The sequence below is a fragment of the Zerene cesonia genome, chromosome 11 (genome assembly GCF_012273895.1).
Source record: "Zerene cesonia ecotype Mississippi chromosome 11, Zerene_cesonia_1.1, whole genome shotgun sequence".
NCBI classification, from domain to species: domain Eukaryota; kingdom Metazoa; phylum Arthropoda; class Insecta; order Lepidoptera; family Pieridae; genus Zerene; species Zerene cesonia.
Window position 1 is genome coordinate 7967557 of NC_052112.1, and position 16582 is coordinate 7984138.

General features: G+C 32.1%; 1 protein-coding gene across 3 annotated transcripts; it reads left to right on the forward strand.

The window, feature by feature from the left end:
- The first annotated feature begins 181 nt into the window (after window positions 1-181).
- On the forward strand, window positions 182-16466 carry LOC119830374 (maternal protein pumilio-like). 3 transcript variants are annotated; one of them, XM_038353364.1, is made up of 9 exons: window positions 182-1026; window positions 1633-2127; window positions 11183-11315; window positions 11693-11839; window positions 12456-12651; window positions 14612-14816; window positions 15548-15620; window positions 15731-15831; window positions 16251-16466. In XM_038353364.1, exons 1-9 carry the CDS (start codon window positions 811-813, stop codon window positions 16449-16451), a joined length of 1767 nt encoding a protein of 588 aa, XP_038209292.1. In that variant the 5' UTR covers window positions 182-810; the 3' UTR covers window positions 16452-16466. The 3 variants fall into 3 exon arrangements, with proteins under 3 accessions (XP_038209292.1, XP_038209293.1, XP_038209294.1); XM_038353365.1 differs by having other exon boundaries at window positions 12459-12651; XM_038353366.1 differs by lacking the exons at window positions 182-1026; window positions 1633-2127 and adding an exon at window positions 9328-9609.
- The last annotated feature ends 116 nt before the right edge of the window (window positions 16467-16582 follow it).

Sequence of the window (16582 nt, forward strand, 5' to 3'; positions counted from 1 at the left end):
ACGCTGTTTGTGAATACATAATTATTTAAAGCCATCGCACATCTAAATTTTGATTGACTATTCTCATATAAATCTATGGAAAAAAAAATCTTATCAGTTACTCTAGGTAGGTATGCATGAAAAGAAACGTATGTTGCTGTATTTATTTATGTTTATAGTATAGCTTTGCGCGTTGCGCGCGCATCGCATCTGCCCGACTATGGCGGACGGACAGTGAAGTATGGTAGAAGTCCTTTTTAAATCGGAAAGTATCGACTTTAGCCAATGGCATAAACCGGGTTTTCTGTAAAAATTGTACATTGTAAATAGTCCTGTGTACATATAGTAATTATATTTGTGGTCGTTTTGTTTAGAAATTGTGTGAATAGTGTAATATTTTGAGTGTTTATTGAATTCAGTTCTCGACGCCGACAAATCCCTAGCCAGTGTGTTAATACATTGGCTTATACCATAAAACACAAAAATAAGTGATATCACACCGCTTTTATGCTGTTTACAAGCGTATTTGTCATTTGTCTTTGTTTCTAAGTCGTCGAAACAAGCCATTGCAGTTTCATGCAATATTTTGGTATCCCTTAGCGGCTGTCATCGTGCTTCGTTAAAACTAGTAGCTGTCATTACAAAGACAAAAAGATTAAAATAGTCTCTAAATGGCTTCAATTTAGTATTACGCTAGCCGCATGTAGTATGTTTGATGATGTAAATCATAAAAAAATAATATAGATCGATTAATATTTACCGTAGCCGTGTTATACAGAGATTGTGATTATTTGTTTACGGTTGTGAGGTATTGAAGCATTGTGGAACTGAATGCTTGAGCCTCACGATAGCCCAATGAAGTGGCCAGGCACAGGCGGTGAAGAAGAGGCTGGAGAAGGGGGATTACAAACGGCGCGAGTGTCCCAGAACCGCGCTCAGGATGATGCTGGTGTACACTATGTGTTTCAGCGTGAAAGCCAAGAAGCAGAATTATCTTCTTTAGCATCGAAACAGCGGTGGGCCGTTGGTGATGATAATATTGCCGAGGTAAATGTTTTCACTTAGTTGCAACAACATAATAATACAACTCAAATCAGCTGTCACTATTCCAGTGATATAATAGTATTTTTGGTAGTGAAAAGTGTATACATATTCTATTTACCTTTTGTTTTTATTGTTACAAAATTCAATCAATTTACATTTGACATTTGTGTTAAAGTTAGGTTATAAATGTAAAGCATACTTACATTGTATCCTTTCTTACAAGATAAGTTTTGTTCATTTTGCTTTGTAAAGAAATGATATTATTAAAATATTTAAATAACATCATTATTTATCAGACTTGTTTTCAAATTACAACTGAATTGAGTGAAATTGCCCTATTAAATATAAAGATATACTATGATGAAGGAGTGATAACAAAATGCATTGTTCTTTTGCAATGGATTTCTTTTTGATATATGTAAAGGTAAACTTTATTCATACAAAGCATATTGAATCTAATTAAAGTTAATGTATATGTTTTTACATTCCAAACTCATTATTATGCAAAGAAAATTAAGATATATGTAACATTAATATAGCATTCAAAACTTATTCATTAAAATATTACCTTTATGATTAATGTAATAATTTTTAATTTTAAAATTCCAGAATCAGGATAAATGGAAACACCCTGCTCCAATGGCAATGAATAATATGCAACAAGGTCAGATGGTGCCCATGAAGAACTCTCAGGGCACACCACAACAATTTATTAACCAGAATATTGCGTCGTCTGTTGGACCTTTAGCCATTAATCCTTCTGTTATTGGAAGTCATCCTCATTTGACAACTAACATGGTTCATACTCAAATTGCACCACTTCAAAACCAAGCATTGGGAAGTAATCTTACAATACCAAACAGTGCTATGATGTTGCCAGCTCTACAAGGCATGCAAAATGCTCCTCAATTAGGACAGCAAGGATTGTATGATATGCACCAACATCATGGAAATCCAATGCAAGCCATGAATGGTATTGGGAAGAGTGCTGAACATATGATGTATTTAAGCCAGGCAGGAATGCTCGCACCTGGAACAAACCAATTTCTTCAACAAGGACAGAACCAATTAGGATTAGCACCAATACCTGCGGTCAGAAATCAGGTAAGTCATTACTTGTACACCTATATTTAAATATAAATACTGAAAATATATTCTCAGTACATTAAAAAACTGTATATAAATCACAATAGCATCAACTGATATAGTTTAAAAAAAATATACTCAAAAAAAACTCATTAATGCATAAAAATAAAACAATATCATTGCCTTAAAAATAGGAGCTCAATATTATGATATGGTAGTTCAAAGTTATATTTTAATAATATGTATGGTACCCCACAACAGCAAATACTTTTATACTATAAAGCTTATCAATATAATAGTAACTTCTATGTGAATTATCATGCTTAAGTGTGTCTTGCTACCTATAAGAAATAGTTTAAATACTAATTTAAAATATTTAATTACTTACATATTCAAAAATTATGTGAACAACTTTTATTATAACAAATTCTATCAGCCATTCTTAAAACTTTTTAAAATGAGGTTGTATACAATATATTGCTCATAAATAGAGAGTTTTATTTGATTATAATTATTTATACATCCTGATATCTAGTAACCAAACATTTTTCTATCATATATAAATTACTCATTAATTAATTTTTTTCTATACACATGATTGAAGCAGTTGAGGAAAGAGCTGTGTTATGTCCAATAAAAGCCAACAAAATACAGGCAACATCATAAAATTAATTCAATCAAACATAAGGTCGTACAAGATCAATAGTGAACCCTAAAGTGTGATTTATAAAAAATATTTATTAAATTATTCACCCATCATGTGCACTATATTAAGTACTTTTTATCCTGGAAAAGTATGTACATATACCTGTAAACAAAAGGAAGTATTTCTATACCTTACCTAATAAACACAAACCCAATTTTTTCATTTAACTAGACTTCCTTCACAAATGCTTTTGAATCATTAAAACACATGATTTGAAATTGAGTAATGGTTGCAAAAGCAGTTTCTACAGAAAAGAGCCAACTGTTACTGCTCTTTTAAAATCATTTTACTGTACATTTAAATGTAACGTGACATATTTATCGTAATTATGATGCCTGTGTTTCTTAAGTGACACAATTCCATGAATTTTTCTATTCCATGTATTCATTACTGTTATAGTAGATCCTCTGAACTATTACATATTTTAGATATAGGTTTTATATTAAACACAACTAAATTCTTTATATTAAAAAGGGAAATGTATTTTATACCTTGAACCATGACTGAATTTTTTTACTTTAGAAAAGCCTGAAAAAAGTATTTCTATTATATTTCAATTTCGGTTTTTTGTGTCATCACATTGTGATTCTTTCACCTATTTTTGCATATGTATAAATTGGTGATTTTGTGTATTTGTTATAGTAATCTGGTACACTAACTACATCTCTGACAAATTATATTGAAATCTATCAATGGTTTTCAAGTAAATGTATAACAAATATGTGTCCATACATTCTTATATGCTTTTGCATAGTTATTTCCACTTTCCCATTTAAGGCAATTAGTATATTTAAATTGATCATACTGTAGACCGCACAAGCGAAGTCGCGATCAAAAACCTAGAATTAATATAATATATAAAAATTTATTTTACACTCATTTCATTTCGTTTTTATAGCTTAGATCCTAACGTGATTTAAATTATATCAAGACTATAATCATATGACTTTTTTCTACTTAAGGTTAATCTAAACTTATAATTTAAGAGATAAAGTTTGTCTTGTTGTTTCCTAATTGGTCCTTTGAATTTAAATTTTATGTGGCTCATCAATTAGTTTCGATTTCCATAATTTCCAAAATCGGTGGTGCTATGGTTTTTTTACTCTCGATAGGTAGCCGTAAATTTTCTTTCTATCCCTCTCACCCTCCCCAAGGCTGAAATTTAACTACGTCCGTGATTCCCATAAAACATTGGCGTAAGTGGATTAATGTACGTACAGTACGTATAATTGTATCCTGATTAATGTACGTACAGTACGTATAAATATCAATACCAATAAAATTAACCTATTTTAAAATGATTTCTTTTTACTGTGAATAATTGGATAAATAACGCGTCACAGTCATACATACCCTTTTTTATTTATTGTTGTGTACAGTACACACCACATGTTTTATTTTCTTAACAGAAATAAATGATCTGTTTCAAATTTCATTGCAATTGATTCACTGGTTTCCAAAATGTCTAAACGCAAAACAAATTCAAGTGTGGAAAAATGATAGGGATTTAAGGGTTATGTAGGATCAATTTCTCCATATTATGTTTAGGTGGGTAAACACAACTATAAAAAGCTTATAAGTCTATTGTGATCAACATGTACACAATTCATGCAACACCCATATATAATAATTGAATATAATAGAATTAGAATATGTATCTGTTCAAAAAAAGAAGGTTATCATTTTGATGTATGTATGTTATATTGTCTGAATTGCACGCTTGTTGAATATGTTAGCTATAACAGCTTCTAAACAGGTCTGCCAAATATCATAAGTATATGTATGTTTCTCCACAAAGTATAAGTGGAATTGAAACATTTACTTTTATGTTGTATAGGGTATGCTCCATCTTAGGGATTACATCATCAATTAGGGAAAAAGTTTAACCAAAATAAGTTTAGTTGATATTGAGATAGACAGAAAAATATATAGCATTCAAATAGAAAGTGTTGCAACAGCTTTGACATGCTCTCAAACAGCATTGTTGAAGTCTTTGTAATTTTGTATATTATTTCTTATTATTAGATCTTGCTTTCTTGGAATGATTCACCACACATCACAATAATATTTGTATTATTAACTTTTAATATACAACAGGCATTGTAGATATTTTGATTCTGAACAATGTTGTTCTGTTGCAGTTTTGTCTTAGTGCATCAATTCTGTTCATCAAATTTTATTTATTTTCAATTTAAGAAGTATCGATTGTCATGCAATCGCTTTATTGTATTGTGGTACTTCTTCGCTGTGAGCTAGCCATTGGGCTAGCTCACAGCGAAGAAGTGCCTCAGCATACTCAACTCCAACACTTTTAATTTTGATTGTTATGAACTAGCAGGAATTTGCAGCTTCACACACATTGTACTTTGCTAAAATGTAGTTAATGTGTTAATCCAGACTACATACATATCCCAACAGAGGTTTTTGCATGCAAGAATAACTAACAAGCACAAACTTTCGAGTTTATCATATAGGTAGGATAGAAATTTCTTTTAGTAGGTATATGGACATTGTAGGTTAACAATAAACATTATATAAAAAAATTCACAACTGTTTTTGTTACGCTTAAAGTAAAGTTTGATGTAATAACTTATCCATATTTTGTCTTATCTTAAAATGGGTAAGCATTATGTCTGGGATATGATCATATACAAACATTTTTTAGAAAATATTTGTGTAAATTACTGCTAGTGCAACTCAAGTCTAGGTAGTAAGTATAATGCAATGAAGAAAAAGCTTCAAACAAAACATTAAACATAATTATTTATTACTGTTTTACTGGTTCTTACAACATTTTTTCGTTATATAATATTAATATATATTTATTTTCTGTGATTTACACAATAAAAGCAAGTGTCATTTATATTTTAGGGGTACAGGTCCTTGACTTTATATACAATGTTCATAATCAACAGTCCATTTAGTATGCAATGTTCCTATCACGTATAAAATTTAAGTCCATAGTCTATATTTTATTATATTCTATGGATAACTGCAATAACCAAACAAACTAACAATTTTAATTTGTAGTTTTTTAGCATTCAAATGCTTTATAAATTGGGAATTGAGAAATTTTGAAAGAATAGAAAAAATCTGATCACGAGGCAGGATTCGAACCTGCGTTTCTTGCCTAACCGTAGCAACGCCTAGCCTCTCGGCCACCCGTGATCCTGCCACAGTAATCGAATTTCTTCTACTCTTTCGGTTTCATGTGCCTAAGGGGCACCCCACGCCATCTATTGAGATGATTAAGAACCATCACAACCAATACGAAACATTATTTCAATGATTACAATATTGTATCGATGGAACGCGGCCTTTGTTAAATTTTAATTTTTTAGTTTTATAGCATTGAAATGCTTTATAAATGAGAAATTTTGAAAGAATAGAAAAAATTTGATCACGAGGCAGGATTTCTATTCTTTCAAAATTTCTCATTTATAAAGCATTTCAATGCTATAAAACTAAAAAATTAAAATTGGGAATTTTTAAAGATGAATTATAGAAAAAAAAAAATTCGAACCCGCGACATCCGCCTAACCGTGACAATGCCTAATCTCTTGACAACCCGTGATCTCGCCTCAACAAGCGAATTTCTTCTGATCTTTTGCTGTTATGCGTCAGAAGAACATCCCGCGCCATCTTTTGAGATGATTAATCCTCCTCCTACTAATATTATAAATGCGAGTGTGTGTGTGTAATTGCTGTTTCACGCAAAGACTATTGAACCGATTTCAATGAAATTTGGTATGTAGAAGGCTGGACAACTGGAATAACATATAGGCAACTTTTTATCCCGATATTCCTACGGGATACGGACTTACGCGGGTGAAACCGCGGGGCGCAGCTAGTTATCATCTAAACCAATATCAAACATTATTTCAATTATTACAGTATTATATTGCGAAGGCGCGGTCTTTGTTACATTTAATTTCTAGTTTAATAGCATTCAAATGCTTTACACATTTAGAATTTATCAAGAATAGATAAAAATTGATCATGAGGCGGGATTCGAACCCGCGTCATTTGCTGAACCGTGACAACGCCTGGCAAGGCTAAAGGATGTGATAAAATATAAACGTCTCTTTTAATTCTATTATTCCTGAATTCTGAGTAATAAGGGAATAAAACTAAAACAGATATTTAAATTTTATTAATTGATATACATAAACATTACACGTATGACACCCCGTGACCAGTTCGGCCAAAATTTTAAAACGTTGAGATAACGCGACATTGAAACAGTCAAAAAAGTTCGCGGAAAAACAGCTGCTGCTAGAGGTAGTTTCTACTGAGCTAATGTATCCCATTCTATGTATAAGGGTCAATTAATTCATTATTATTGTTTCTTATATCTAATATATGCACTGAAAATTAAATAATAAAGGAAAACCTTCAAGATCTGTACATTACTCATATTATACCCCATACCCCCAGTGTCCTTACAAATGTATGGTTGCTAAACTTGGGAAAGTACACAAAGAGGTACTGGGATTATTGGAATGGGATTATTTAGAAACTGTGGAGAAGGATATAGTAGCTATGGATTACACTAAAGGGTGCAAAACTTCTATCAACATGATACAGATACAGTGAATAAAACCTTTCAGTAGTGGTGGGTAGCATTAATAGACAAAACGAAAAAGAATCGTCATCAATCGTCAAAATTATGGTTAAAAGAAATATAGTAAAAAGTATGGCTATTTTAAAATTGGGAAGTTTTTGTAAAAAAAGAATCCATGTGAATGGCAGCACATAATAATTAGAAAATTGTAATTATGGTAACAAGGACTAAAAGTAAAAACTTATCTTGTCTTCAATTGGTATCTTGAAGTTCATATGACATTTATAGTGAAATTGTACCATTTTGTGTAAGTTTCCAATGCACTGCAAAAAACATTGTAAGATCTAATCAGATAAAAAAAGTATTAAAATACAGCTCATGTACCAACATCAGTCAAATATGGGTGTTGTTCTAGCATTACATTAATTTACTTACCTCTTATGCAGATCATTTTAAGGTAGACAATGCAGATTTTTTTTTGTAATTCCTTATTTTAATAACATTTATAAAACAAGACATTTGCAAGAAACTAAGAAGTCAATGATTTATTAGTTTACTTGGCACTATAGGTATTATGTACAAATTTAACATAATTTGATAGTTTATCTATTTAAATATTTGTTACATTCGTTTGCATTGTCAGTACATAATTCATGTAAATAAATCATACATACATCCAAACTTATGGAATTAACTAGGTTAAAGAAAATAAATTCATGATATATTTTTTTGTATTATCCATTCCTTTATTTTCTGTAATTTTACACAAACATAATTCTTTTAAATACCATATGGTTTAATTGTTGAGGTAATTTGCAATTAATGAAAGCGGGTTACAAAAAAGCAGATATTTTTTTCTTGTCAATTTGTAGTACAAAAAAACTATTTTTTTTGCATAACACAGTAAAGCTCTATGTGTATTTGTGTGTAAATAATTAATAAATATGAAATATTTATTAGTTTGAATAATTTAATTTATTTCAAGCTCATCTTACATTATAAATAAAAAATGTCAATATGTATGGCAAAAGCTTTAAAGTTACTGTATATAATAGAAAAGAAAAAGAAAGATCAATCAATCAATTTTTTCTTAATGGCAATTTTGCTTTGTACAATTCGGCCAGTATCACGTTGGGAAGATTATACACGATTTAGAAAAATTTTCTATATCAATTGATGTCAATCAAATTGCAGATATACCTAAAACAAAGAAACATACACAATATATAAAAATACACAACAAATAAGTCAGTAATGTTAGTCTTGACAGATAGTATAAAATAAGAGTTAATTAGAACAGACAATTTAACCTATGTTATGAATAGCTAAATAAGTTATTAGATATATAAGGAAAACGAAAGATTTTACAGCATTAATAGTATTAATTTACATTGTAATGATTTTTTGTGCAATATTAATGTTTTATATATTGATTGCAATATCATGTTAATTAGCAAAATCTAGAGTCACCTGTTCTTAATATTATATTTCTAACTTGATACAGCTTAAAATATCTTAGAATGATAGCTTAAAGGAAAATAATCACATTTATAATTTATTGTGCCATGCATATTTTCAAGTATAATGTGAAAGCTTCTTACAAAGTTAATTGAATTTTCTCACATACATTTTTTTGGTAGGTAATTGGTGACAAGTTTACTTTTAATAATTTGCAGATTGTTTTGAAAAAAATTCCCATGCAACATTCGTTTCTATCTATTAATTTATGTTATCTGAATACTACCTATTATATTACGTTAGAAAATCAATTGTATAAATTACTGGAGATTTGGGAAATACAGATAACAGAATTACTGAATAAACCCTGAAAAAAAATCAATAAATCTCTATGGTCTGTAACTTTTGTATTGCGCGCCATCTATTATAAATTCCGCGAAACCTTGGTTCGTCCGACGCTCCCGAGGACGGGAAGTTAACGCAGGCGCCGTACTCGGCGTATGTCCTTTGTTCGAAACAAGTCAACATTGTATTTTAAGTTTAGATTTTTCCAGTTATAAATTGGAGAAAATAGGCAATTTTGTGTAAGAATTGTGTTGTGTCATTGAAATAAGTACGAATAATGTGTAGATGAAAGTATTGATGTGTAGTGTTACGTTTGCAAGAAGCTTTCGTTGTGGTAAATGATTTGAGCTTTAGGTGGATTGTACGCATGAAACCTTTGAGTGACTTTTTTTTCGAACCTAATGTTAAGGATATGGGCCCCGACATGGTAAGTCATAATACATGATGAAGAAGATATTTGACCCTAGATTATGTTTTAAGTCATGAAGTTGCGAAAATCGCGTTTTTTATCAGCAACAGGTCCGTTTTTGTTTTGTTTACTTGTCACCGGCGTCCGCCATTTCTAGCTCGTAATAATTGTGTTCACCGGCATTTGATCAGAGTTCAGCGAAGCAAAATATTTTATGAATATTGAATATACGAAGCGTTGAATGATTTTGATTGCGGTTCACTAATGTATGTATGAATATTAAATACGGTTTTCATTAAAATATCAAAACTTATTTGAAAAATATTTTTCGTAATAGGTATAAAACAATGTTAAATCTGACCTTATATTCAATTGATATAAAAATATAAAATAAATCAAAATATAAAAATCTATCTAAATACCCTCGTTCTTCTATTTCAGCCAATACCTAGTATTAAAAAAAAAAAAAAACAAAATAATATAATTTTCAATACCATACACAGAGCTGATACTGATTACCACTATGTTTAAGTGAGATTATTCAACTTAGCTCTACATGATATGCATTATTTAACTAAAGTTTATATAAATAGCAAATCTAAGATTTTTAGTTAAGAATATGAGCAATAAAGTCTTATATATTTTTTAATTTGATTTCTATCACATGACTTAAGTTCATACAGTTAGGATATCTACATCAGTATGAATGTATTAGCTATAAGGTTGATGTTAAAGTGTTAATACAGAAATAAAAGATGAATACTTATTATGTGTTGCACACACATGTAGATTCATAATGATAAAGATTAGCAAAGTTGCCTTAATTCAATAGGACAGTTCTATGTGTTAGGCGACAGTGGCATCTGCGGACTCTTCGGCTAGCAGAACGCTGCTAGAAATTGCAATGCAGAATAGAGCACAAGTCAGCTAGGTAATGAAACAATTCAATGTGCTTAAAATGAATGTTCATGTGCTTCTGACAAGATTATGACAATCCCTTTTGATTTTGCATATTATAAAACTTTCTGCTCATTGCGTGTGTAGGAAATCTGTCTTATTTCTTTTTTTACAAGAGGTGCACACTATCTCTAACTTTTTGGCTGCATTATCTGAAATTATGTAGGCTAAAAGCTTATTAGTGCACTTCAATGTGCTTCCTTGATTATTATTTTTTATTTCAAGTACTTAGAGTGATATCATTAATTTTTTTTTGTTCAATTGAAAATAAAATGTTTTATTTTGCATGAATCCATGAATAAATATGAAGCATGACATATATTGATGTTAGAAATGTAAACAAGTTATATTTAATGCTGAAAAATATGTATTTAACATATGTAGTCTGTGGATAGGTATTGTGAATATTGCAACTGAATCTGTTGTGGGGACTAATTTTGAAAAAATTGGAAAATTATATTGTTCCTTAATTTTTCTATGAATATCTTTGATTAAATGCAATACATGTGTTTATTTACAGTCTCTGTGTGTAATTAATTTATGATTATTCAAAAATTATGCCAGTAATTTTTCATTATGTATCATCATCAAAGATATATGCTATTTATACTAAAACACAAGGGTTATTCTTTAGATTGCACCTGCTGCAAAAAAGCTATGGGATAAGGGCCCAGGTGCTGGAGGTGACAGCAAAGGTCCACCACAGTTACCACCTTTGCAGCTCAACCCTGAACAAATGTGGCGTGATTCTACTTGGTCCGCACAAGGTTAGTGCAAAACAAATTTTATGAAACTTAAGTCCAATATCTTTTTTCTTGGAATAAATATATGGTTAAAATTTGATATACTCAAATGTAAGATGATAAATAAATAATAAGAAGAATATTTATTATTAAATAATTTGAGTATCTTGTAATTGTATGGGGATTTTGTTATTAGTAAAAAATATATATTACTATGTGGACAATTTACTGCGTTAAGTATAAAATTATACATATTTATCAATGAAATATTGGGTTCATTAATTACTTGCACTGCAACTATTACATATTAATAGTTCTTGATGTATACCTAATTCTGATGTTTAGAGTTATACTTGAAGTTCAATGTTATCAATGACTGAATGATATACTGTATTTACTAGTGGAACATAATGTCGGTGTACCAATGATGGGCACACGCCGAGGCGTGACATTCCCTGGCGGAGACGCAGGCAGTATCCTCTCGCCCAGAGATACAGCGGGTCTTGGCGTCAAGATGGTAGAATATGTTCTTGGCGGATCGCCTACAGGTAATGTGTAGCATTTCTAAATTTCTGTTATATAACAACAATTATATATATAAGTTATATTAAAAATACAATAAGCCTTGTTTCCCAAAACGACTAGCATATCAAAATTAAAAATTGTTTCATATGTTACCATTGTCATTATTAAAAAAAGTAATATTTACCCTGCATTTGCTGATTGTGTCTTAAACAGATCTGTCACAATAAGTGCGGCAACATGAATGTAATGACGCAAATGCGTCTTGCTTCGCTCCGCCGCTTATGTTTTGTAATGCAAATTTTTTATTAAAAATTGTGTGAATTAGACATGATACAATAATATACTGATGATAAAAATTAATATATTGATGATAAAAATTAATTCCTTCTTCATAATGTTTCCATCTTTGGCAACCGTTATTTCTGTAATATTGATTATATTTGACCATTTAATGAAATTAACTTGAAATAATACAGATTCATAAGGATACAAGTAAATTTCAACTTAAAAATCACAGATTATGATTATAATTAAGCCCAAATATGGATCAGTGTTTAACTCATCTAAACATTTATTGTTAACGACGTCATTCGTTTACTCGTTTTCGGGTGACTTGAAAGACAAAATATTTTTGAATAGAAGCTGGTGGAGTGGCTTCTGGCGGTGGAAATGAAAAGGTTACTGGTGTAGTGGCTGGCCTAAGAGGGATGGTTCTAGAAGAACGAAATGAAGAAAAATCTGGCTCACCCTTCGAAAAGGATCTCCATGAATTGCACGATCACGGACCCTTACCAAATGGCCTTCATAATGGCCAAGAAGATGATAAAGCGTTCAAGTAAGTTGTTACTAATAACATTATTTTTAATGTTTATTTACATAAAAAAAAATAATATTAATTACTCTTCTACGTGTCTTTAAACCCGGAAGTGATATATAAATGTCCCGAGGATAATAATAACAATACAATTTATAAAACAAAGAGACAAATTGATGTAAAAAAAAACTTTCCTATCTATCATGCTATTATGCAAATGTATAATATTTTACAAATATAACAAAATGTTACTCGAATTGTGTGAAAAGCGTTCATTTTATAAGTATTTGTTCGAAATAACGAGACGTGCGGCATCGTGTCGGCCCTAGTAACTCAACCGGTGTGTCTGTACGTGAGATCGGGCGCGAGTCGTGAAGGTCGGCCGCGAGCGGTGCGCAGTGGCCGGCACCGGGCGGCGAGGCGCGGGCAATAACCGCGAGCGTTCGATCATGGCCTCTGTCAATGCCAAACGCCCCACTCCGTCCTCATTTTTGCCGTCTGCGTCCGCGCAGCTCCGCGCCTCACCCCACCTCTCCCCCTCCCCTGCAGCAAACGCATGCGTAATATTTTATCACGTTGCCATAAAACATATGATTCACATAGTAAACAGATTTCCTTAGATAGCGAGATTCACGCCCGACCGATATGACTAATTAAATGTGTCAAATCAACAACTTTTATCGACGCTGTTTTTTTGTTTTTATAAGAAAAAATTGTTATTGATTGCATGTTTATGTATTTAAGTTTATCGCATTGAATTAAGAGGTTTAAATTTTTATCCTATGTTTAACACGCTTTTATTAGACTCACCTGTATGGGTGTATGTAACCATCTCCAGACTCGATTTTAACCAACTTCAAATGGACAGATTTCATTCAAACTTGCTACAATTATCAAGCATCAGTGACAATACTATAACTTCATGACTTTATCTTATTATACTGATTAAGTGCGCAGGATTAAATAATTCCCGATAATTTATACTCTGCATGAAACAATTTAGTTGATTCTATCGTTAAAGACAAAAAAATAATAAAAAATACGTTTTTAGATTTTTTAAACTATATTATCAAACCAGATTTCAGTTCTCGTTAATTCAAAGCAAAAAAATTAGATTTCTAAGGTCTAATTTTAAAAGTTTTTTTTTAATTAATAATCGAATCTCTTCTATATATGACAGCGGCGGACTTTAATTAAAAACTTTTTAATTTTTTATTAGACATTAAAAACTTTTTAACGGATTTTAAGCGCGATTTATTCATTATATTATTAACCCGACGTTTCGAACACTTTACAGCGAGCGTGGTCACGGGGAGACAAAATTTAATTTCTAAATATATAATACTCGCGTAAAATTAAACACAAGAAAATACTAACGTGCAATTTGTATTTCAATCACCTGTAGAGTGGATCATGCAGTGCTAATGTTTGCATTGATATTATTTCATTATATCTATGAATATTATTGTTTATATATTTCATTGGTTATTAACTAAAATACTCGACACTATTGCTTCTTGTTGGTTGAACAACTCTATATGGTTAAAGAAATACAATTTGATAGATATTTTGCTGTTTGTTATCATTGAATATACACTATGTACCTATTTTTATAGATTTCTCAATAATTCTCTTCTTTTGTTTAAAAAAGTATGATTGAATATGACGTGCCTGTTTAAATTCACATATAGGCAGAATCCATAGATTACCAGGGAGAGTCGTAATAACAAATAGCAATAATAGTTTAAAGACATACATATATCTTTATATACTATATACACATATATTTATATCATCGACGGTACATAGCATTATTTTACCATAGTAGCACAATCCACAAAAGTTGATTTTTGTTTATACAGTAAAATTTTGCGTTTTGAAGTTGCATGTGTGGTTCAATCGAGGTTCGTAGCATTGGACTCGATATCCTAAATCGGGATTCCGATACAATATACAATATTCATAGTACAATATGTTGCAGTCGCACGCCGGGGTCGCGGCAGCCGTCACCGGCGGAGGAGGAGGGCGGCGTGGGTGTGGGCGTGGGCCAGGCCGGCGTGCCGCACGTGGGCGTGCGCAACGGCGACGCGGGCGCGTTCCCGCTGCTGCCGCCGCACGCGCTGCCCGCGCACCAGCCGCAGCCGCTGCACCACCTGCCGCACCTGCAGCACCCGCAGCACCCGCAGGTACGCGCGCGCGCACACACATGGGACATTAATGTATATTATGTGGAAATAGAGGGTACTTTGAGTAACAAAACTATGCAAAAAATTATAATCTGGATAAAAACTTTAAAATATTGTAATACTATGACTAAGGTTGTAAAGGGAATGCGTGTCATGAGTATTGGTATTTTATCATGTCGAGCCAATTTAAACTTGTGATGTATTTAAATGTATCTAATTTATAATTATTGAACCTTACTGTCTAGACTGTAGATGGAATGAACATGCATACATTAAATCCTTACCGATATTATAAATACCGAAGAATATTCTTGAGTCTAGGTAGATTCTTTTTGTCCAGAGACAGCCGAAATTTAATTAAAACTAGCTCAGTTTAGATAGAGTTCAGTGATTATAATACATAATGTGGCATCTAAAAGTTGTAAAGAACGTTGGATTCAAGAAATTGTGAACCATAAAATGCTGCTTTTTCTCTTTAAAGTTTCGCGCATCTTTTCGAGAAGCTTGGGTAAAGGAAATTATCGACATAATACATAACTGCGACCCATTAAAATTTAGTGAAATGAATATTGACTGTTAAATTGCAAGATAATGTTTAAAGATCACAATTTTTTAACAGTTTGCAATCTCACAAATGAGATTATAGATTAACACTGTTAACAATCTTATGGAGACATATAGGATAAATTTTAAGACATTAAATTATCTAAATTGTATTATTTTTCTTCCAGCACCACCCGGGAATGTTGGGGGTAGCTCCACTTCAAGGACTGCCACATCCACAACACCCTCAAATACATCCTGGTAAGTAACAATATAAGATGGAATTAGCAAGTACCAATTTAATTATCTTTTAGAAACAACTTTTTAAATTGATCAGTTGCTAGAAGTGATCAAAAATATTATTATTTCAGGCATGACATTGAACGATTCCATGAATCAACACATTGAACTTGTTCTTCAAATGGAGCAACATCCTCAATTCGACAACAACAGCTTTGCCAATACGCAGCAGGTGAGGGTTTGACATGAGTACTTTTTCCGTTTGTTTATTACTCTATAGTTTATGTTATTCTATGGCATCATAGTATATATGGCTTGAATGTTCTTTATAATTTTTTGTTTAAACTAATGTGGATTTAAAGTCATCAATAAAGTAAAGCCATAAATTAATCTAAATGAGATGTAGATAGGAAGCCAACATATTATGTTGAATATATAATATAAATTCTAAGTGTAACTATGGTAAAATGAAATTGACTTAAACAATCCAATCTCGTCCCGCTTATACTTCGATGAAGAAGCGGCTCGAATTTGTCAAAGTTTAATTAAATCAATACCACCGATTAACAATCAATCAATAAAAAAAATAAAAGTGTACACATAAGTAAAACGCTAACGATTTGGTGCGTAACAAAACGGTCGTTGTTGCAGTACGCGGGCGGCGTGGGCGGCGTGGGCGGAGTGGGCGGAGTGGGCGGCGTGGGCGCGGTGGGCGGCGGCAGCGGCGGCGCCGCGCTCGTCAACGGCGCCGCCGTCGGCCCGCCCGCGCCCGACTCGGCGCAGCACCACCAGCCCTTCGACGTGCAGGTGCGTGCGCACCCGCTTGTCATTGCCCTTCCCTTTTACGACTAGACTCGCCGTCGTCTCTTAAAAGCCCGTCGACAGATGTTTGTGCGACAGCAGCCACTTTCGATCTTCGAAGTCTATTTTGGGACTAATTAGAAAAAAAAAAATTTGATTCGAGGCGATTTTTGCCAGTGACC